The sequence below is a fragment of the Crocodylus siamensis genome, chromosome 9 (genome assembly GCF_052110815.1).
Source record: "Crocodylus siamensis isolate JL-2025a chromosome 9, ASM5211081v1, whole genome shotgun sequence".
In the NCBI taxonomy this organism is placed as follows: Eukaryota; Metazoa; Chordata; order Crocodylia; family Crocodylidae; genus Crocodylus; species Crocodylus siamensis.
In genome coordinates, this window is record NC_143403.1 from 43,534,033 (window position 1) to 43,556,201 (window position 22,169).

Here is a 22,169-nt window from a genome sequence, read left to right on the forward strand (position 1 = left end):
CAGGGTAAACTGCCATACTATTGACAAGGCCGTGCCACTTCCACTCCCAAGCCTGCTCCTGACACAAGGACACCCAGTCAACACTGCAAGATCAGACAGGCTTCTGCTACTGCAGCCTGGGGAGGAGAAAGATCGGATGTGTCAGCTATCACCCTCTCCAGGGGCCCTGAGGTCCAGCACAATCTCCCAGGGAAGATTTCATTGGGATCTGTTGCTCTGTCGACATCAACAGGACCTTGGCAGACATCACAAACAGGTTCTGAGAAGGCTGATGTGGAGTTTCTTAACTGAAACCACAATACTGGCCAACTGGGCTCCCTGGAGGATGGGGGAGGAGTTCCAGGCTGTACCAGCACCTGTATGCCATTTAGGGCTCAGTCAGGGTCCTTCATAGCAAGGATGAATTTAATGGGGCATCAGGATAAACCATGGGGTGATCAGGTTAAGCAATGGGACTCCAGAGTTTCAGATGTGTCAAGCCATGGTCTGCAAAGGGGTGTCCTGCAAGCCCTGCACAAAGCATGAAAAGAACCCAGGGCCCTGGGCTGGGGCAGAGATCATTTGGTAATGTAGTGCCCTGGGCTGCAGAGGTCTCTGGTCAGTCCCACCTGCTCCAGTTGGACCTTGGGAGCTCTATACAGGAATGAGAGAGCTGATGCACAAACTGCCAAGAAGGGGCAAGAATTAAGGGAGCAGTCCCTGCCTCATGCTGACCTCAATTAGCTGGGTATCCTTAGGCAGCTCACACACCTGGTGTGTAACAGGGGCTGATGCATAGTGCCTGCAGCTGGGGAGCAACAAGATCCTTGTGTGTAATTTGCTGGAGAAGGACATAGCACTGATCAGTATGTTACACCCTGTCGCCACCACCACCTAAAACCTTGAAAATGCCCCCTATTGAAAATGCCTGGAAAGGGGGTGCTTTGAGGGCAAGGTGCTGCAGGGTATGGACAGGAATATCAGTCCCATGCAGCAGATTCTGTCATAGTTTCTGCCGTCTTGCCACATCCACTGAACCTCTGGCAGGGCCAGCAGCCCTCCTGTACAGCCCCCTGCTATTCCAGTTCTGGACTCACTGCCCCAAAGAGTTCTGCTGATACACCTGCTTCACTCTGGGACCCCTACATCGTGCTTTTAATGCAACTGAGTCCCAAACCCTAGTAGCCACTATCCCTGCTCGGCCAGCACCTCTATGTTTTGAAGCACAGCCCCTCACTATCCCAACTCTTGGCCCCTTCTCAGTGAGACAAATAGGAGAAATTAAGTACTCCAAATATCAGAGTGGGTCTGTGAGCTACAACTGGCTTGGAGCCTAGGAGTCCACAGCAAACACCTCTGGCCTGTCAGTGCTCAGCATCTTTGGAAATGCTAACCCAGGTTGTCTAAGGGCAGAGGCAGTGAAGTACACCCCAGTGCAGTCAGCCCCAGTCAGGTGTGTGATGGAAAAGCTGAGACAACCTTAAGGAGATGATCCCTGTCCTTATAAAGGCATTATTTATCCTTCAGCCTGCGCAGAGCAGTGTGGAGCCAGTGTCCGGGGGGAGGAGGCTCCACTGTAAGTAGGGATCCCTCTGAAGAAAGGCACAAACATTACCAAAAAGACAGAAAGATGGAAGTGCCTGAGTCAGACTTTCCAGACTCCCTGCTCCCTCTCCTGACCATATATGACTAGGAGGCACCTCACAGTCAGCATGCTTGGTCCCTGCACTGGATCTCACAGTGTAACTCCGTTCAGCTGTTCTTACATAGGTGCTGACCAGTTCCGCCAAGGCAGGTTCCAGTGCTGGAGGTTTCATAGTTGGTAGGGTCGGAAGGAACCTGAGTAGATCATCAAGTCTGACCCCCTGCCATGGCAGGAAAGAGTCAAACGACCCCAGCAAGGTGTTCATCTAGCCTCCCCTTAAAGACCCCCAAGGTAGGAGCCAGCACCACTTCTCTTGGAAGTTGGTTCCAGATCCTAGCTGCCCTGACCGTGAAGTAGTGCCTCCTGATGTCTAGTCTAAATCTAATCTCTGTCAATTTATGGCCGTTATTCCTTGTTACTCCCAGCAGTGCTCAGGGGAACAGGGACTCCCCCAAAGCCTGCTGGTCCCCCCTGACTAGTTTGTAAACTGCCACTAGATCCCCCCTCGGCCTCCTCTTGTGGAGGCTGAACAGGTTCAGGTCCCATAGCCTCTCCTCGTAGGGCCTGCCCTGTTGTCCCCTGATCATACGAGTGGCCCTCCTCTGGACCTGCTCCATGTTGTCCACATCCCTCCTGAAGTGCAGTGCCCATAACCCTGCCCCGCTGGCCCCTCGTGGACATGAGCCAGGATAATTTTCTCAAAAATGTTTACCCAGGATCGAGGTAAGACTAATTGGCTTATAGTCACAGACCTCAGGGACCTACAGCAAAAGACTGTGGCAGTGGCAGAGGGGAATGGGAGTACAGAAAAGAGACTACTGCCTTTCACAGGATGCAAAGGCTTTGGTCTCTGAGAAGCCCCAAGCACACAATAGCCCCATTGCTACTTCATGAGTTCATCAGCCCCCTACTCAAGCCGGAGGACATCCAAGCCTTCACTCTGGGAGTGAGAGGAGCACAAAACAATGGGAATGTGGGGAGCTCAGTGCATCATGGAGGTCTGCCTGGAGGAGGGGGTGAAGCAAGGATAAGGGCTGCTGGGAGTCACTCCGGGACTCGTCCATAATCCAAGCATGCTGTTCTTTGCTCCAGTCACAGTTCCTGCTGCAAAGTGCTCAAGTGTAATTAAAGCAGCAGTTCATAGCAGCTCGTCCCCGTTCTGCCCCCAGTCTCAGGGAGCAAGTGAGGAAAATCTGATTAGAGGCACTGGCACATCATCTATGAGCACAGTGCCCATTTCTTTGGCAGGGAGAGCCACCCAGCTCATGCCCAGGCTGTGGCTCACATGGAGGCTCACCCTGGCTAGTGAACCCTACTCTGAGGTGCTTCTTATTAGGATACCTTCCCCACCCTGTTACAAAGCTCCTGGCTTGAGGAGTGTTTTCTGGAAAGGCAAACCCAGCAAAAATCTGCCTCCAGCTAACAATTCTCATATTTAGTCCCCTTTGAACCTCGGGAGAGAAGGAGCACAGGTTGGATTTAGATCCTGATTCACCCCCTCTCCTACCACACATCTGCACACCTTACCACACATCCACTGCTCCCCCTTCCACCTGCCCCTACCCTGCTGATACCCCATCCTCCCAGCACAAGTTCGTGCTCCCTGAGGGCCCTCCTGCTGAAAAAGCACTGTGAAGCTGCAAATGGGCAGGCGGGTGCATGTGTGCGGGCAGTAGTTCGACAGGAAGATTCTCACCATCGCTCCCAGGGCTGTTAATAGGCTACGACTTTTTGGTTTTTACCAGCCCCTTCTGGACCAGGCAGCGATAGAATTCCTGAATGTATGTGTACACACACTTCCAATCCGGCTCGCGCATCCGGACCATGTCCTCCACGTCCAGCAACTGCGGACACTCTGCGTGCTTCCTGGGGGAGGGGACAGGGGAGAGAAGGTGGGGAAGCAAGTGATCACAGCCCAATTGGAGAGGGGGGAGAGAGGGAGAGAAAACAAGAGAAATATATAAATCTACTTCCCATTCCCCCAGTGCCAGACCAATGCCCCAATCCATTACACATGCTCTGGGAGGGTGTGCGAGGCAGGGGCGGGGCAGCACCGGGCACCGTGGTGCTGCGCTGCCAGGCCATTCGTTGGTACAGTGAGACTCACAGGGGTTGGGGCTACACAAGCATGGCAGGAGGGAGGGAGGGAGGGGCAGTCACAGGTGCAGGAGCGTGAGGTACAGGCGTGAGGAAGGACAGGAGATGAAGGAAGAAGAGAGGACGGGAGTGACGTGCTCTGGCGCCAACCAGTGGTTGAGGAGCAGATTCCAGAGCTGAGCGGCTTGCTCTATATAGCCATGTATATAGACAGGGGCTTGGGGTGGGGGAGGGGTGCCCAGACCCTGCTCCCTCCTCGCCTGGCTCTGCTTGGAATCGCACAGCGGCATGGCGGTTGGTGCAGGAAGCTCGGGAGAGGAAGCTCACAAGGGCTGGAGGATGAGGAGGGGAGAGGGCCACCTGGCTTCCAGGCTGGAGGGATTGATTGTTCTCATGGTCCACACACCAGTCCCGGTTAAGACAAAAAGACATAAGACTAGGAAGGCAGAAATCCCAGGTGCGCAGCCCCGGTGGGTCACTCCCTTGTGGCGAGTCTGCACACCCTGCTCACTCCACCCTGTGCAGATTAGACACAGTGCTGGGGCCCAGGGGAGTCAGCACAACTTCCAGGCCTGCACTGACACTGGGCACCCAGAATAACATCTCAGGCAAATAGGGCAGCCTTCCCATGCCAAGGTGTGGGGTCAGAGACCCCTCTGCCCAGCTGTGGACACCGCAGAAAAACTATCCTGTCTGCTCAGTGCGGGTGCGACCAGTTTGGTGCTGCAGGGAAGGAGCGATGAATGGAAGGAGAGACAGAAGGAAGGAGAGAGGGTCCGACTCCCAGCCCTCCAGCAGGACCCGCTCCCTTCTCTCAACACCCCAGAAAACTAGAAGCAAAAAGGGGGAGCTCAGGAAGCTGCAATAGTGCCACAGCCCCCCAGCTGCAATGGGGTTCCCTAGGACCCCACTAACCATGGCTCAGACTGCTGGAGAGGACTTGGCCTTCCTCAAGTTTATGCTCCAGTGTTAAAGCAGTTAGAAGGGGGACTGTGGCAGAGGAGGGGGCTCCATGCACCCAGAAGCTAGATAGGGAAGCTGGGCACTGCCAGTGCTCACACTGGCATGGTAGGGAGGTAGCTGCTAGACATGGAGAAGGAGAGCCATAGAAGGCACTCAATCCCTTGCCAGGACCACCCTGGGCTTTGGGGCTCAAGGATTTTCAGAATTATGGGGCTGTGGGGCTTGTGCTGTGAGGCAAGAAGTTTGGCTAGGCATGTCTGCAGAGGGTTGGGTTGGCATCTGAGGGACCTGCATCAACAGGTACCCCAGGATGAGGGCCTGTGCCAGTCCCAGCATCAGGGCTACAGGAAAGAGAGAAGCCAACCCAGAACTGAGGTTTACCCGAGGGTGCTTGGTGCTGCCCTGCCCCTGAGCGAGTCCTGCACATGTTCCTGGAGCAGTGGACTGTGAAGGCTGCTTGCCCACACTCAGGGAGGCACCAGGCCCTTTCCTGTAACCTGTGTTACCTGGTGCTTGGGGTGGATACGTACTCTGCAGAGGAGAAAGCCACCTCAAAGTTGTGGCGGCGGTTCTGAGGTGTCAGCTCGCTGTAGTCAAAGGCCTCAGGGAAGAAGTTGTGGACAAGGGCACAGAAGGCCATGCCATCACTCCAGCTAGAGGAGAAGTTCTGGATGTCTACGTGCTGTGGGGCAGAATGAAGGTCAGTGGGCGCATCTACACATGTACTTTAATGTGCAGTAACCTATTTTACTGTGCATTAACATGTCAAGTAAAAAACTTCAATTACTCTAATGTGCAGTAAAATAGGCTACTGAGCATTATGCATCACCTAAAAAGCATGTGCTTATGCTACTGCACATTAGCGCAGATTTAAATTTATTTAGTACCTCACACTTGAATTACTAAATTTAATGCACTTTAGGAAAAGAGTCCTAATACATGTGTAGACACACCCAATGAGAGGCAGCAAGGCCTAGATAGGAGCAATGGGAGAGGACAGAAGAGAAAGTACTGACCTCATAACCCCGAGTCTTTGCTCTGCACCAGTCCAGCAACATTTGCTTGATGCTGCTGGCATTGGGGACACCAAAGCTGGAAGAGCGCTGCACAGCTACACGGGAGACAGCTGGATTTGAGGCACTGCAGTAAGCAAACACAGGTAAATGTTCCTAGAGCATCACAACATCAACCTTCTCCAGCCCTGCCCATCATGCTAGCACCCTCACCCTCCACTCTCCTTCTCCAGCTTCTCAATCATGGCCTTCCGCGCCTGTGTGGCTGATGTCTTGGGAAGGCTCTGAGCCTTCATCAGCTCCTTCTTCTTCTCTGCCTGGCGCCTCTCCAGTGCAGCTAAACTGCTCTGCCGTGAGGTGGTGTCATCTTCACGGTCAAAGACACTGAGGGAGAAAGATGAATATAGGCTCATCCAAAGGTAAGAAACCTTTGCACAGTCAGTGTGATCAGCCTCTCTGTGAGGGAACACAAGTCTAGGGGTAAGCTTAGCAACATCCAGAGCTGCAGGTGGAAGTCCTTAAACCCCTCTCAGCAGCAGGTCTAGGGACCTAAAGCCTGTAAAGAAGTTGAGATGTTCCCTGCTCACGCACCCCATGATGGTGATGATATGGCTTGGGGCTGAACAAGCTTTACTGAGTGGGTTGTAACATCCTAAACAGCAGACAAGCCACAGTATAATGGATTGGCAGAGGGGTTTTACCCCCAGGGCACTGCACCTCACTGATCCAGCCACATAAGCTCATCATCAGGGACCCAAAGGTTGACATGCCATGATGACCAGTGGAAATGCACAGGAAAGGATGAGGAGCATTAGGTGCTGGACTGCAGTGGCAGTGAAAGCTGCTGATGCCAGAGATACTTCAACACCACAGCATGGAAGCCCATGCTACCCCTGGAGCTGACTGAAGGAGACCTGGCCCAAGGGACATGGAGCTGTGTTGCCAAAGCTAAGCTGCCCATCTCCATTCTCCCTGCCAATTGGTGTGGATTTGGCTGTACTGGTGACTGTGGGGTGTTCTCCTTGGAAGAGTCTGCCCAGTCAGCAGAGCACTACCATGCTGAAGAGCATCACTCACCTGCCCACCTTCTTGGAAGAAGAGCTGTAGGAGGATTTGGTCTGGCGAAATGTGCTCCCATCTGTAGAAACAAACAGGAAAATCTCAGACACCAGCACAGGAGCTGAAGAGGAATGAGTTGCCTAGAATAGCTGCATCTATGCCTACCAAGGGCTGAACACCAGCATACAGCAGTTGTGCCTAGAGGCAAAAGGGACTAGAGCAAACAGGGAGTGGCTGTTCCCACAGATGAAGTACCAAAGGGCAGTATCTGTCCCCCAGGGAGGTAAACAGTGTCTACAGGCAGTGGGAGTTTATACTGAGGCTCAAGGGGATAGAGTTACCAGCACTGGGGAGGGAGAAGCTCAGAAGCATGGCAAGGGATTCTTACTCTCTGATCTCTTCACATAGCTTGATTCTACTGTGGTCATACGGGAAGTCTTGCTGCCATCATCTGCAAAGGGAAGAAAAGGCAAGGGAAGTCAGCTGGGGCAGAACAAGATGGACATAAAAAGTGACTGGTCCCAGAGAGGCACAGTGAGGAACTCCAGAGTTGCTCCCATTGTACTAAAACCAGGAAAATTCTTGGCAAGACCAGTATAACCTAGTCTTTGTGAGGACTGCAGAATGATAGGCCACATGTATAGCAAAATCTGGAGAAGGCAACAGGAGAGAGGCAGAGAGGCCAGGTCAAAAGGCTAGAGTTGCAGACAGCAAGGATCTCAGCCCCGCAGCCCAGAGAGAGAAGAAAAGAGGCCAATGGCATCAAGTAAAGGGAGCAGAAAGGAAGAAGGTAGCTATGGCAGCTCCAGCACCAAAGAGCAATACCCAGCTAGATCCAGACAGGCTGAGGGGCCAGTACAGCTGAGGGAAACTACAGAGGGGTTTACATTTCCTCCTGTTCCTGAGAGGAGTGGTGACAAAAAAAGCCCTGAGAATTTGGATCCCAGAGACAATGATGGGTAGCAACAATAGGCAGAGGAGTACAGACTGTCAAGGACAATGAGGCAGGAGCTGGCTGGAATCCTGACTGGAGAAAGGAGTGGGACTGTGCTGGGATGGGCTCCTCTTGGCTTAGCAGCAGGCAGAACCACCAGGTGCAAGCTCTGGGAAATGAGGTGGTTCAGGAAGAAAACCCAGCCCATGTGGCTGATGTTGGCCAGCAGAGAAGCAGGAGAAAGGATAGGTAATGGTAGGGTAGCTCTGCACAGCTAGCTGCTAGACCTGTCTTCTAAGTAGAGGCCTCAATGGCTCTCCCACTGGCTTATGGCAAGGAACTTGCCTGTCCTTACTGCTGGGTTGTGCTTTCCTAAGAGGTCTTCATGTAGGCCCCTCATTACATAGAGCCACTGCCACCAGTGTTTATCATCCGGTAAGTGAGGTAAGCCCACAAGCATGCCAAGGTGTTTATCACCAGTGAGTGAGGCAAGCCCACAAGCATGTAATCCTGGTGCCATGCAGAAGAAGACAGGCACAGCAGAGAGCTTGTACTTTCAAAGCCCAACTGGGGTCAAGAAGTGGGACAACATGGCATGCTGGCCCAGACTGGCTGGTTAACTGCCACGGGATCTTGGAGGGTAGGAAATGGGTCCTGCTGCTGCCAGCTCTCAGAGGGGTTGGGTCCAGAGGAACCGAGGGCACTGCTGAAGGTCTGAACACTGGCTGAGTGGGAGGGCAACAAAGGACAAAGAAGAAAAAGAGCTGAAGGGCAAAGTCTCAGCTTTACAAGATGCCCAGAGGAATAGGCATCAGAGATGGCATGGCAGCTAGAGAGGCAGGCCTCTTCACTGAGGAGGAGCCAGTGCATCATGGGCAGTAGAGCCAGCTGTGCATTGAGCAGCAATGTTCTCTGCTGACACCATCAAGGGCGCCTTACTGGACTGGATGAGGCGCTCAGTTTTGGTGATGGTGCTGTGGGCTGAGCCATCGGCTGACTGTGTGCTTTGCCTGGTGGTGGTCTCGGTGGCATGGCCTGCTCTCCCTGCCATGGGCTGGCTCTTCATCTCCTGCAGCCGGTGATCCCGTTCCTTCTCCCGCTGCTCTGCAAATGCACGTGCAAGATGGCATCAACATGGGAGCTGAGTATGCAAAGGGGCAGTGGACATGAAGTTACCACAGAGTACTTTAAGGGGTGCTTAGCAGGGCTGTGTGAAGCTTCGGGTGATAATTTGATTCGGAGGACCAATCGAATCAGGGGACCAAATTGATTCAAAGTTCTCTGAATCTTCAGAAAAGATTTGGAGAGCTTTGATGAGAGTCCCTGCCCGCTACAGCAGGGAGCTGGAGTTCAACTTGGGGCTGGTAAGTAAGGGGCGGGTGGGGGTGGGGTGGTGGTGCACAGGAGCCACTACCTCGCTTCCTTTGGCGCAGCTCCCGCATGGCAGCACGGATCAGTCGCCGTTCTTCAAAGTCTGTTCTTTGGTCCAACTGAAGGGGAAACCAGGAGACAGAAACATAGAAAGTGGGGCTGGAAGGGAACTTATGGAGGTCATGTAGCCGAAGCCTCTGCTCAACACAAGTTGTCCCTATCTAAACAAACCTAGACAAATGCTTGCCTAACTTATTTGTAAAACTGCACAAATAGCACTCTTGTACAACTACCAGTCACAATACCTGAAACATCAAAAAAAACCCCTCCCTACCATATCACACACAAAGCAAAGGGATGAGAGCACTGTCAATGACCTGTGATTGGAAGGACAGGAAATAGCTGTGAAATACACTCAAGAAATCCAAGAAATAGGAGCACGTTTCCTGCTACAAAAGAGGGCAAAAAAACCCCCAAATCCATGCCAGTCTGAAGATAGAATCATAGAATCAAAGGACCAGAAGGGACCTGCAAGATCATCAAAGCTGGTCCCCTGCCATGGGCAGGTAGTTAGTGGGCTCAAATGAGCTCAGCAAGGTGTTTATCCAGCCTCCTCCTGAACACCTCCAAGGATGGAAACTGCAACACCTCTGCTGGGAGTGTTTTCCAGATTCCAGTAACCCTTACAGATAAGAAGTTTTTTTTTTACGTTCAGCCTAGTTTTCCCTCTATTAGCTTGTGCCCATTGGTCCTTGTCCTCTCTTGAGGTGCCTTTCTGAATAGTATCTCCCCTAGATCTTGGTGCTCACCCCTAAATACTTGTAGGTGTATATCAAGTCACCTCTCAGTCTTCTCTTATGGAAACTGAACAGGCCCAGTTCCTGGAGTCTCTCCTCACAGGGCCTATCCTCCAAGCTCCTAATATGGGTGGCCCTTCTTTGTAGCCTCTCAAGCTTATCCACATCATTCTGAAATGTGGTGCTCAGAACTGGACAGTGCTCCAGCTGTGGCATCACCAACACTGAATAGAGAGGGAGAAGCAAAGTACACCCCTGAATCTATTGGCAACACATCAGCCAGAGCTGTATTTGGCTCATGTTCATCTTCCAGTTGACTGTGACCCTCAGGTCCCATTCAGATGCTGTGCCAGCCAGTTATGGTGAAGGTTCTTCCTACCCAGATGATGAACCCTGCACTTCTCCCTGTTAAACTTCATCTGATTCTGTTCCACCCATAAAACCAGTCTGTCAAGGTCACTCCTGGATCCTTATCTTGTTCTCAGATGTGCCCGCATTTCCCCACAGCTTAGTATCATCTGCAAACTTAAGAACTGTCCAGCTGCTGGTCACAGAGGGCCTCTCCAACTAATTTCCTGAATTTGCCAAAGTATGCCCTTCTGAAGTCTAGGACTTCTGTTCTACTAACTGATTCCCCAGCCTTTTGGTGGATGGTGAACTTAATCATATCATGATCCTTGTTGCCCAGAGTACCTCCAATCCTCAGGTCGCCTATCATGTCCTCCCCCTTTGGTCAGCACTAAATCCAGGGTGGCCTTACCCCTAATAGGCCCTTCCACAACCTGTGTCAGGAACATTGTCTATAGCTGCCAAGATGTTAGCTCACGTGCTGGAGCTGGCTAAATGGTCCTCCCAGAAAATGTTAGGGTAGCTGAAGTCACCCATGACAATCATGTCTTTAGTGCTAGCTGCTTCAGTCAGTTCCCTGGAGAATGCCTGATCGCTCTCCTCTTCTTGGGAGGGAGGCCTGTAGTAGACTCCCACCATCAGGTCTCCCTCTCCTGATCTCCCTTATATCTTGACTCAGAGGGTCTCAAGACACCCTTTCCTGCTATCAAACATGACCTGCAGGGAGGAGTAGTGATCTTTCACAGAGGGTCACACCTCCTCCCTTCTTCCCGACCTGATCCTTTCTATAAAGCCTATAGACCTCAATATCTACTGCTCCATAATATGCGTTGTCCCACTAGGTCTCCATCAACGCAATGATGGCAAATTCCTTGTCTACCAGGAGTGCCAGTGCTTCTTGTTTATTTCCCATGCTTCTGGTGTTCCCATAAAGATACCCGAGTTCTTCCCTAGTCACCTCAGGTTTTCTGTCACTTGTCACTCTGCCAGCGTCTCAAGATGTTAGTACCTATCTGAGTGTCCACTATGTGAACACCCTCCCTTGTGTCATCATGGCTAGAGGAACCATGTACAGCAGTAAAATGGAGTAAAATGCTTTCTTGATCCTTCCTGATCCCAAATGTGGCAACTGGTCTGATCCTGAATGGAGCAGCAAGACATGCTAGCCAGGAATCTCTGTTTTTTTAGGTCTCAATCTAAATCCCCAGTCTTGGCTGCAGCCAACACCCGATGCTTCTGAGGAAGGGGAAAACAAAACCTTGACACCTGTAGCAGCAGCAGCAGCAGAAAATAATCCTTACCAGAACTAGGCTCAGAAGTGTCAGAACTCCCTCCATTCTGTTCTGCCATCTGGGGACCGAACACACAACCCCACACATCAAAACTCCCCCTTTCACCCTCTAATCTTCGCCATAAATTTATTCCAACCCTTTAAATCTTTTCTTCATAATTAAGCCAGTTGTGGAGCTCTGCTTCATTCTCTTGCTACTAAGCATGGTCCTTTCCAATTTCCATTTGCTCTGTGCTGGAGAACTCATCTCATGTTATTTGAGTAATGCATGTATGGTGGTCTCCCCACTACCACTCTAGATTCCTTCTGCATCTCACCTCCCGGCTACCCCTGACCCCTCTGCACCCCATCCCAACCCAGCCATCCCAGGTTCTTCTGCACCCCATATCCAAACCACACTCCACTGCAACCTAATCTCTACCTCCTTCATGCCATCCCCTCTCCTGTGCCTTCACGTACCCAAGTCCAACCATACTGCACTCTTATACTCTCCAAGATGGAGGTATACCCCTAACTCCACATAGCAGAGACCCAGAGCTTTTGCCAGTGGCCAGCACAGGTCAGGCACAGCATCATTTAGTTCGGGAGAAAGCATCAATCAGGTGCTATGTACCATCTTATCCAATATGTCTTCATCCTCAATTCTGCTCAGTTCTTCAGCACTCAGCTTGCTCCTTTTCTCCAGCTCCTTCACCTGAGCCTTCTCCATCCCATTGGACAGCTCCGGTTTCTTCCCTATCACCTGGGGCTGCTCCACCAGCTGAGGTTCCATCTGCAATGAGAAAAGATGGGTAGTAGAGCAGCTCTTTCAGTTTTACAGCCTCCTGTGCTGCCTGGGTGCACAAAGTACTGGACAAAGCAGATGCTGGTAGCACACACCCTGCCCCACAGCACATGAGGCCCTGAGGTTCAAAGACCCTGCAAAACACCAAAACTGCCCAAGACTGATGCAAGACAATAAATTAAGCAACACAGCTCTGAAAAAAAATATGCGGCAGGAGATCACATTCACTAGTGTTCAGGGCTTTGGCTTCCCAGCTTACACGACACAGCAGCATCAGAACCACTGTAAGCCTGGCACTATGCTGTGGCATATGAGCTCAGGAATATAAGGGAGAAGAGTACCACCTACCAAGTGCTTTTCCCTACCTTCCCACCCCCCACCCTGCCCCGCTCAGCTTTCCTAACAACTCCAAAGAGATTCCCCCAGTCACAACTGGGGGGGGGGGTGGAATTTAAAGCCATAGTCTCTACCATTCTCCCAGCCCTTCCTCTCAGATCCCAAAAGTGCCCTACGAACACCGAGAAGAACTGAACTGGGACTCACTTGGGACCATCTACATGCCTCCAGAAGGAATGAAAGTAGTGTCACAACCTGCCCAAGGCTGACAGCACAGCTGGGAACACAACCTGGGAGTCCTGACTTCTAGCTTTGTGCCTCAACCATGGAAACATATTCAGCTACCTAGAAACATCAGGACAATGTCACCTCAAATGAGATGTCATGGCAGATAGGTAGGTGTTACTCCTGCTGAGAGAACTGGGGCTTCTCTGCACTCATATCCATCTATTCTTCCCCCCAAAGAGCAGATTGGTCCCTGAGATAGAAATAGAAAAGCCAAGTGACAGGCTGTGTCACTCAGCTGCAGCTACAGCATGAACATGGGGACCAACCAGCCCAACAAAAGCTTGTATAAAACATGTGCCAGGTAGTCATATTACTCCCCATAATGAGGGGGCCTGCAGCTGGGGCCAGTCAGGCCCACAGTTCATCAGTACAACTGCCCAGGGCTGCAGAAGACAGGGCCCATTGCTCCCTGGCGGAGGAGCCACTGGCATGGAACTGAAGAGGTCAGCGTGCACCATTAGCCCCAGCAAGGGATTTCTAAGGAGATTAAAGAGCTTATCGGAAAGAGGATCCTGTTCTGGGGATCAGGAGCCACCCTGGCATCTCTGCAGAGGAACTAGGCCAGCCCAGCCTCCTCCAGGATGACCACTGCAGTGCCAGTTCTCTGTCAACATGACCCCCAAACAATGTATGCCAGGCAGCCAAGCAGGCCCAAAATAGCACCACAAAGGACTTGGGGGGGCGGGGGGCAGGGGGAGTGGGAAGAAGGAGCAAACTACCAGCAGTGGGGAGGCTCCATTCATATGCCCCAGAGGCCACCTCTGTTCCCCAGGGCACTTCCCAGAAGTGAGAAGTTCGGGTGTTGCTGGGTTAAGCTCTCCTTGCCCATTCCAGCAATGGCTCAGTCTGGACAGTGGGACAGGAGTTCCCATGCAGAAGCCCCCCTGCTAGCCCAAGGTGCCACATGGAGATGATAGTGATAGGGCTGCAACCTTGGAAACACAGGGTGATACACAGATCTTAACACCGAACCCAGCAGCTCTCTCGCTCTCTTTTGGCCCAGTCTTTGCTGCCAAGTGCGTGTGATATGCTGGCAGCATGGTGTCTCCAGGGGACAGTGAGGTCCCTCATTTGGCTGAACAGCCTGCTGGGAAAGGATTAGCTTGGCTCATGGTACCAGGGGACCAAGTGCTAGGATTTCTCAGCAGCCCTAGGGACAAATTATCAGTTCCCTTTACAAGTAGCGGGTGAGGAATCTGAACCAATGCCAATAACGGGAGCCAGAGGAATGCAGGCAAATGCCTGTCCTACCATTAATGTGCAGAAGTCTTACTAATACTTATATTAAAGCTGACTATTTTATACTTGGGTCCAGCACACATGTAGCATCCAGGGCAAGGTCCCACTCACACTGACCCAGCCCAGAGACTCTGACTACACAAAGCACCCCAGCCCCTGCAGTGGAGCACAGCTCCATAGCTGAGGGACTGGGCCAAAGCCAATGTAAAGAAACCCAGGACAGCTGTCACCAAAGCCCCCCCACCCACAGAGGCAGCAATGCCCCAGCACAACAGGCTGTTGGTGGCATGTTAGGAATGCATAGTGGACAGTCTGGATTGGCTCTGGGGAATGGCAGCTCTGGCTGGCACTGTTTTCCCCAGCAACAGGCTATAATCTTCTGTACCAACCTCACTATTCCCCCATGTCACTGTGCCTACTGGGGCCAGAAGTAGCCTTCCACCCCCCAGGAACAGCTGTTCCTCACTCAGGGATCCAGGCTTAGTGTCAACAGAAGGTACATGCCCTTGTTTGCCCCACATTAGGGTAGCCAGGGATATAGGCCCTGAAGTGGGGGAGGGGACATGAGATCCCAGCAAAAGGTGCCCAGAGCAGATTCATGGATTAGCTAGTGGTGCTTGGAGAAGGGAGGAGCCCAGTGCTCTGCAGGAACTGACCAGAGCATATAACAAGGGCAGGCTGCAGATACACTCCCTCCCCTAGCTCTATGACCCAACCATGACTGCCCTTTCCCTACAATGGGGAACACAGTGCAGCCAGACACCAACCCTCCGGTGACTTTCAGGGAAACCCTAGTTGTGAAAACTGGCCTGGTAACCTGTTCCGCTTCTCTGTGCCAATCTGTACCTGCCCATTCCCTAGAGCCTGCAGACTCACAAAGCTGTTGCTCCTGGAAAGATGCACGGATGGCCTGCGAGTGCTGGAAAAGGTGGGTGGGTGTGCCACAGGGCAGTTTGGTTCCTCAGTGCCTACGAAGTCGTCACAGGGATCCTGTGCCTCCAGGAAGAGGGTGCTGAGGTCCTTCTCCTCCAGCTCCTGAACTCCCAACCACATGGTGAGTTTCTCTAGCTGCTGGCTGAGGCGTGCCTGCTCTGCCTGCAGCACCAGGTGCTCTTCCTTCAGGTCATTGAGAGCTCTGGCCAGGGGCTGCACCTGCTGCAAGGCCTCCTCCAGGCGCTTCTCCACTGCCAGCTGGAATTCCTGCAGGTCCAGCTGCATCTCCTTCAGTGCTGCCACCTTCGCATTGTCTAGGCTGACTCCAGGCATGGTGCTGGCGAGGTTGAGGTGCAAGCACAGCCGAACCCTCCCAGCCCTCAGTGGGCTCTCGAGCACCGAGATACAAACAGCGCAGCCAGGCAACTCTCAATACCAGGTTGTCACTCTGTAAACTCCCAGCCCCTCACAGCTGACCTTACCCCTTTTATAGGGGCTCAAATGGCTCTGTCCCTCCCCTGCAGCAGAAGGCTGGGCTAAGCCTGCTGCAGGGCTTGGGATTCATGCCCAGCTATTCTTATCACGTAGGGATGGGGGCTCCCAGATACAGTGAAGGGACATCCCAGGAGCTAGGTGGGGAAGTGCTGACACTTTGATAGTTCCCAGCCCAGGCTGGGCAGTGACAGAAGCAAGCCAAGCTGAATGGCTCACTAAAGGGGTTTTCTCGGGGACATGCAACCTAACATGGGACAAGAACTAAACAGGCTCCTTATGTGAACATGACCCCCCCACCCCACCTCAGGGTTTTGAGTCCCCCATGCCGCTCCTTAAGGATGTGCCTTCACTGCTGGGGAGGGGGGACTAAACTATTATGAACAGTCAGAAAGGGGCTGCCACAGGCCATCTCCAGCAAGTGGCTGGTACTGATAGTGCCAACCACTTACTGGAGAACCTGCGCTGTCCCCCAATCATGAAGGTAATCCCTGCAAGAAGGTGACACTCCCTGCAGGTGCCAACTCCCACACGAACGCAGGCCTGGAAGGGTCCTCCTGGGCACTGCATCCAGTTCCCCAAGTCTGCCAGCAATCATTTATCCAACAAGTCCAAAAAAGTGTCAGCTCACTCTAATATCTTGCACACACAACCACAGAGCAGATTATAAAACCAAAAAGCCCCTGACATTATGCCACAGTTGCAAAGCAGGGGTGAACAGAGCACTGCCACTGCAATAACAGGGCTCAGGCAAGCTATCCAAAGCACTTCGGATGCGCTTCGGACAGCTTCACTTACTCTTAGGAGGGGGAGCAGGGGAGGAAGGAGGGGAGAGAGCGGGGGGGGGTGGGGGGGTGAAGGTGGCCAGTGAGTAGGATTTCTCCCTGGATGCCTTTCCAATGACAGCGTCTGTGGGGTGGGACTAGAAACAGCATAACAGCCTGTTTGGAGGCATGCTGTGTCTTTCCCCAGCTTGTTCCCTGTCAGCGACTGTATGACAGAGGAATGCTCAGACTGAGTGGCTTCCTGGTCAGTACTAGTTGAACTTGCCTGCTCCTTTTTCTTGTTACAAACCAGTGGATAGGATTTAGCTTAGCTTAGCTATTCTATTCAATTATTATTAGTATTACTATTCAATTTATTTCTTTAAATTTATATTTGCTCTTTTTTTGGGAAACTTTGAAAAAAGAAAGGTGTGTTTTCCCTGCCAGTGTGATCTATCACTATGCAGGTAGGCATAGTTTGCTTGCACAGACACACAGATACACAGACAATATAGAGAAAAATCAGATATTCATAGCAGAAGAAGACAGACAGACAGCACACAATTTTTACATACGCCTTAACACTGAAGCAAACAATCAAAGAAGAGGCCAGTGCATGCACACAACAGAGGGAATAAAATGCACAATACAAAAGGATTCACACACTCACAGAGACCTTTTGCAGCACAGGAAAGATCAATATGAAGCGTGCTGGAAAGGCAGGTGCCAGGTCTTCTGGCAGCGGAGGGAGAAGGGGTAGGGGGAGAGCTAGGGCTGCAAACAGATGCATTCTCTTCCCAAGCAGCCATGACATCAGTGCTGCCGGTGGGAGCAGTGTCTGCACCTGACGTCCCTGCACCGCACCACCTCCGCTCAGTCCAGAAGTGGGCACCACAGCGGAATCACTGTCTCCTCCACCCCAATGTCATCTCTCAGCGTGAGCCTCCCACTGCCAGCGGAGGAGCTGGAGCTGGAACCAGGGATGCTGAGCGCGCTGGCTCAAGCAATTCTGGGGACTGAGGGGGAATCAGAGTTTGTGCTCCACACCCCGCAAGTTTCCCCTAGACCCAGGTCTCCTCCAGAAAGCAGCACCTTGGGGGAGGCTGAGGTTGGGGATGGGAAGCAAGTGGCTCAGCTGAGGCAGCTCCTCCTGCCGTTGAGCCTCAGCCTGCTGAGAAGGGGGAAAAGGCAGGATCCTCACCCTCAACCGAGAAGTGGGGGAGTAGTGTAGTGTGGGATCTTTTTGAGGTGGCATATCTGCCACCAGGTTTGCCATCTGCCAGCACTGCCGAAGGCACACGAGCTGTGGCAAGGATGTGAGACACTTCACCACGGCGATGCTGCTGCATCTGAGGAGGCCCCACCCCTTTGCCCTTCTTCCTGCTCAGTCTGGCACCAGTGCGAATGTGCTGAAAGGGAAGTCCCCCACTTGCTCCAAAGCCCCCTTCCCCCAAAGCAGAGGCAAGCCACCCTGGGCCAGTGGGGGAAAAGGTGAACAGAAAGGGGGGCGCGTTCCCAAGGCAAGCAAAATCACCCAGAGCACTGGGGAGATGCTTGCTCTGGATAGCCAGCACTTCTCCCTAGTTGAGCAGCCAGGGTTCAGGCAGTTCATAGCACTTCTGGCCCCATTTTACAAAGTGCCCACATGCACCTCCTTTAGTAGGGCAGTGGTGCCCTCCCTGTATGAGGCATGCAGGGTGTACTTGAGAGAGGAGCTGCGCAAGGCAGGGCCTTCACCTCCAACATCTGGAGCAGCCGGGGTGGCAATCATGCCTACCTCTCCCTCACGGGGCACTGGTGCGATCAGTCAGGCCATTGGTGGGCTCTACTGCAAGCTGAGATGCCGGATGAGTCCCACACAGCAAGGGAGATCATGGGGGCAATGAACTGCAGGGTGCAGGGGTGGCTCGTTGGGCAGGCTGAGCTCACCCGAGGGTTCATGGTTACTGACAACAGGGCCAACGTGGTGAAGGCTGTCCATGATGCCAACTTTGTTGGCATCTGCTGTGTGGCACACAGGCTGCACCTAATAGTGAGGAATACCTTGGAGGAAGACAGGGCTGCTGGTGACGGCGGCACCACCAGTACTGCTACAAACCAGCTGATTTTGAAATGCAGGAAGGTGGCGGGCTACTTCCACCACAGCATCAAGGGGGACAAGATGCTGCAGGAGAAACAGGCAGAGCTGAGCTTCCCACAGCAAAGAATCATACAGGATGTGGAGACTCGCTGGAACGCCACATACCTGATGCTCAAAAGATTGGTGGAGCAACAGAAGGCCATCCATGAGATGGCTTTGCTTGGGGAGACTGGGATCAGTGCCCCTGTGAACAGAGCTGAGTGGAGTATCATCTCCCAGATCTCGGTGGTCCTCAAGCCCTTCCTCGAGGCCACTGAGACCCTCAGCACCGGTGATGACCTCCTCACCCAGGTGTTCCCCCTAGTAAGGGAACTGGAGAACCAAATGGAGAAGTTCCAGGGGATCAGTGTTCCTGGCTGGGGGAAGCTGCTGTCACCAAATGTGCAGGCCCTGGTGAGGCAGCTGAAGGAGGGCATCAGGAGACGGCTGGATCCCTTGCAGTCCAGTAAGGTCCACATGATGGCGGGCATGTGTGACCCAAAGGTGAAGGGGAGCACGTTCACTGGCAGCCCCAAAACCCTTTGACAGACCTGATGCTTGCTGGTTGCAGTGCAGTTGTGAGGCTCCCAGTAAGCTCAGCTTAGTTGCCCGGGATGCTAGCTTTAGGGTTGAAAACCCCGTTGTCAGGCTGAGAAAGCACCTGCAGTTGGTCCTGGACGGAAGGAATAGTAAAGAAGCTAGAGGCTGGCTTGGCGCAATGCAGGCAAGAAAGTCAGTCAGTGAAAATGGAAATGGAGGGACAGGCTGGGGTGGGGGGTAGTGGGGAAAAGGGATGTAGCAGTGCAGGTAAAAGTGCAGAGGTGCCTGGGGTGTCAGATGTCCGGCAGGTCGCCGTGTGCCACAACTCCACTGTCTATATTGAGTCCATGAGTTTCTGTACCTACTACCTAGGAGGCTGATGAAGTGCAGTTCATAGACCCAGCTCTGAAAAATGGTTTGCATTGTCATTTGTTCCCTCTCAGGATCAAGCCTGAGAGACTGGAGGCAGAGTGTTTTTTCGGTGAGGGATGTGCCCCTACAGGTAGTTGGGTTTTGTTGTCTTTGACAGATTCTGGTGTGCAGTTTGTGGGGTACTGGAGATAGTTGGCAGGTTTTATGTTTTGAGCTGTAGGAAGTTGGCTTCAGTTCTGGTGATGAGGTTAGGTGCTTGGTTTGAACGTACAAACCACCCCTCTATGCCCCAAGACAGATGCAGTCGTCCAAGCACCCACCCACATCACGAGTTTTGCCTGTCTGCAGCTTGAGGGGCAGTTGCCCCCAAACCCCTGCACCAATCTTCTTGAAACTTGGCAGGCTTTGAGGTCTGAGTAGGGGCCACCACCCCTGCAGTTTTCAGCCTGCTGTGCCTTAACGCACACAGGATCATTTGTGTCATGAGTTTTGCCTGTCACCAGCTTGAGATGCAGTTCCCCCCAAACCCCTGCACCGATCTTCTTGAAACTTGGTATGCTTTGTGGCCTCACCAGGGGCTACCATCCTTGCAGTTTTCAGCCCCCTGTGGTGTAACACATAGACATAACAGGAGTTTTGCTTTAAAAAATTTGGGGTGCAGTTCCCCCCAAACCCCTGCACCTATCTTTTTGAAACTTGGCAGGCTGCATGCTCTCAGCAGAGGCTATCACCCCTGCAAGTTGCACCCAAATTGGAGATAAAACTATAAAGTTATAGATATTTCACTGATCCCCCATTATAGCCTATAGCTGGATCTCCAAAGCGGCTTTGAAGCCGCTTCAGCCAGATCAAAGTGGCAAACCAATCCGAAGCAGCCGGATCGGATCACTGCCGATTTGCATAGGCCTAACCCTGATACCAGGACTGAGGACTTAGCCTCTGCTTTCTGATGGGGGAGCCCAGAGAAAGTGAAGCTAAGGATCAAGAAGGCAGGAGCAGGGGTGGTGTGTATTTGCCTAATAATCTACGTGAAGTATTTACCTGAGTGGTTTAAAGTCTGGCTATAGAAAGGTTTGGTGTACATAACCTCAGTAATAGCTGACCATTTAAGAAAGAAGAGCCTGTTCTGCATGAGAGAGAACATGAATTTGTGAATCTGTGGTCCAATGGCCAGGGTTATGAAGCAATGGCAACTTGTTATCACTGTGTTCCTAGACTGAAGGTTGCTGTGGTACTCTGGTATATGTTAATATAACTTTTCTTTTTTACTGTTATAGTCTGTTCTATCTTTTATATTCTATTATAACTAACAATATACTTACATTTAGTTTAATATATTCCTGTGCATGTATTTATTTTGTGCAAACTCTCACATACAGCCCAGCAGAAAGCCAGCTTAAGCTTTAACTCTTAGGTTACCTGGCAAAACCTGATGGCTCTTAACCACTCCTTTCACCTGAGTATTTTAATTAGTTGCCTGCCTACCCCTATATAAATTCATCTGTGGACTCCAGTTAAAGTATTGACACGTTAACACTTCCACTTTCCTGCAATCTGTGCCAACCTGACCTGGAGGAAAATTCCTTCCTGTTCCCAAATCTGATGATTGGTCTCATCCTGAGCAGAAGAGCAGGACCCTTCAGACAGAAACCTCTCAGGAACCTATCTATGTACCAGCAAAAGCAACAGTCCACCCCAATCAAAACTGCCAACTCTAGCTGCAAGTCAACTCTACCAAAGTAGGGAACAAAACAAAAGAAAAAACCTGGAACTAATAAACCATTTATGAAGGGAAAATTGATCCCTTCCTGGCCCCTACAAATGGCGCTATCTTCCTCTCACTCCTCCATGTAGTCTCATTAGGCAGTGTCCACATGCTCCACAGATATGTGTAAGGGGCAGTAGGAGCCAGCGGGTGTTCCCTGCGTGGCGTCCCCTTGGAACCTTTGCTATTAACTTCTCACCTGCACTCCCTTTCCTACGTTTCATCTGTTGTCTCAAGCATTAGTTACTGTGCATTCAGCAGTCTCTCCCTAACTGAGGGAGACTTAGGTCAGGGGTAGGCAATTATTTCGGTTGGAGGGCCACTTAATGAGTTTTGGAGAGCTGTCAAGGGCCACACATATTAAATATCTCAGAAGATATCATTTTAACAAACTAGAGCTAAAAAACAAATCATAAACTAAAAATCAAACATCCACTATCAATTATTTTACTTTTATTTCAAAAAATATTTTTTGTCTTGATTTATGTTTTTTTGAGTAGTATATATAGAGGCGATTGCATAACAGCTCAAAATAAAGTCCTTCTCTGGTATATTGTGTGTGAGCGGGGGCTGTGCATGTGGGGGGATGGGGGTGGTGTTTGTGTGGGGGGGGCTGTCCACACACTAGGTCCTAGGAGCCAGCAGGGGATGGGAGAAGGGAAGGAGGTTGTGGGGAGGGCAGGGGGCGCATGCAGCAGAGCTTGCTTGGGCAGGGCAGTGCTGGTGCGTTCTGCATCTGCCCCCGCCAATCAGGTCCACAGCTGCCCCCATGGCACTCCACATGGGGCTGAGCCCTGCCCAATCCCATCTGGAAAAGCCTGTGCCACGCTGCTGTCCTGTACCCATTAACGGCACCACTCTGGCCCCGGCGCCAGCCCCAGCCCCAGTGCTGGCCCCAGCCAGCATGCACAGTTTCCCAACAGAGCTGCTCCTGCTGCTCAGGTACTACTTGGCTCCTCCTGCCTCCAGTGGATCCTCCTCCTCCTCCTGCCCCTACTGCACCACTCCAGGGGGAGCTGCAGATGGGTGGCTTCTGCCCC

General features: G+C 52.1%; 1 protein-coding gene across 3 annotated transcripts in view; it reads right to left on the reverse strand.

Moving 5' to 3' along the window:
• The window catches only part of SMTN (smoothelin), a 68,987-nt gene that overhangs the window by 3,421 nt on the left and 43,397 nt on the right, over positions 1-22,169 (reverse strand). For 2 of the 3 annotated variants that reach the window (XM_090062087.1, XM_090062088.1), the window contains exons 13-21: positions 12,111-12,269; positions 9,105-9,180; positions 8,630-8,794; positions 7,145-7,207; positions 6,775-6,835; positions 5,911-6,081; positions 5,701-5,824; positions 5,215-5,366; positions 3,321-3,490 (exon numbers count right to left, since the gene is read on the reverse strand). In XM_090062087.1, coding sequence (XP_089918213.1) covers positions 3,346-3,490; positions 5,215-5,366; positions 5,701-5,824; positions 5,911-6,081; positions 6,775-6,835; positions 7,145-7,207; positions 8,630-8,794; positions 9,105-9,180; positions 12,111-12,269 — 1,116 coding nt within the window. In that variant the 3' untranslated portion in view covers positions 3,321-3,345. The remainder of the gene's footprint in view (positions 1-3,320; positions 3,491-5,214; positions 5,367-5,700; positions 5,825-5,910; positions 6,082-6,774; positions 6,836-7,144; positions 7,208-8,629; positions 8,795-9,104; positions 9,181-12,110; positions 12,270-22,169) is intronic. The other variant, XM_090062090.1, reaches the window with a different exon arrangement.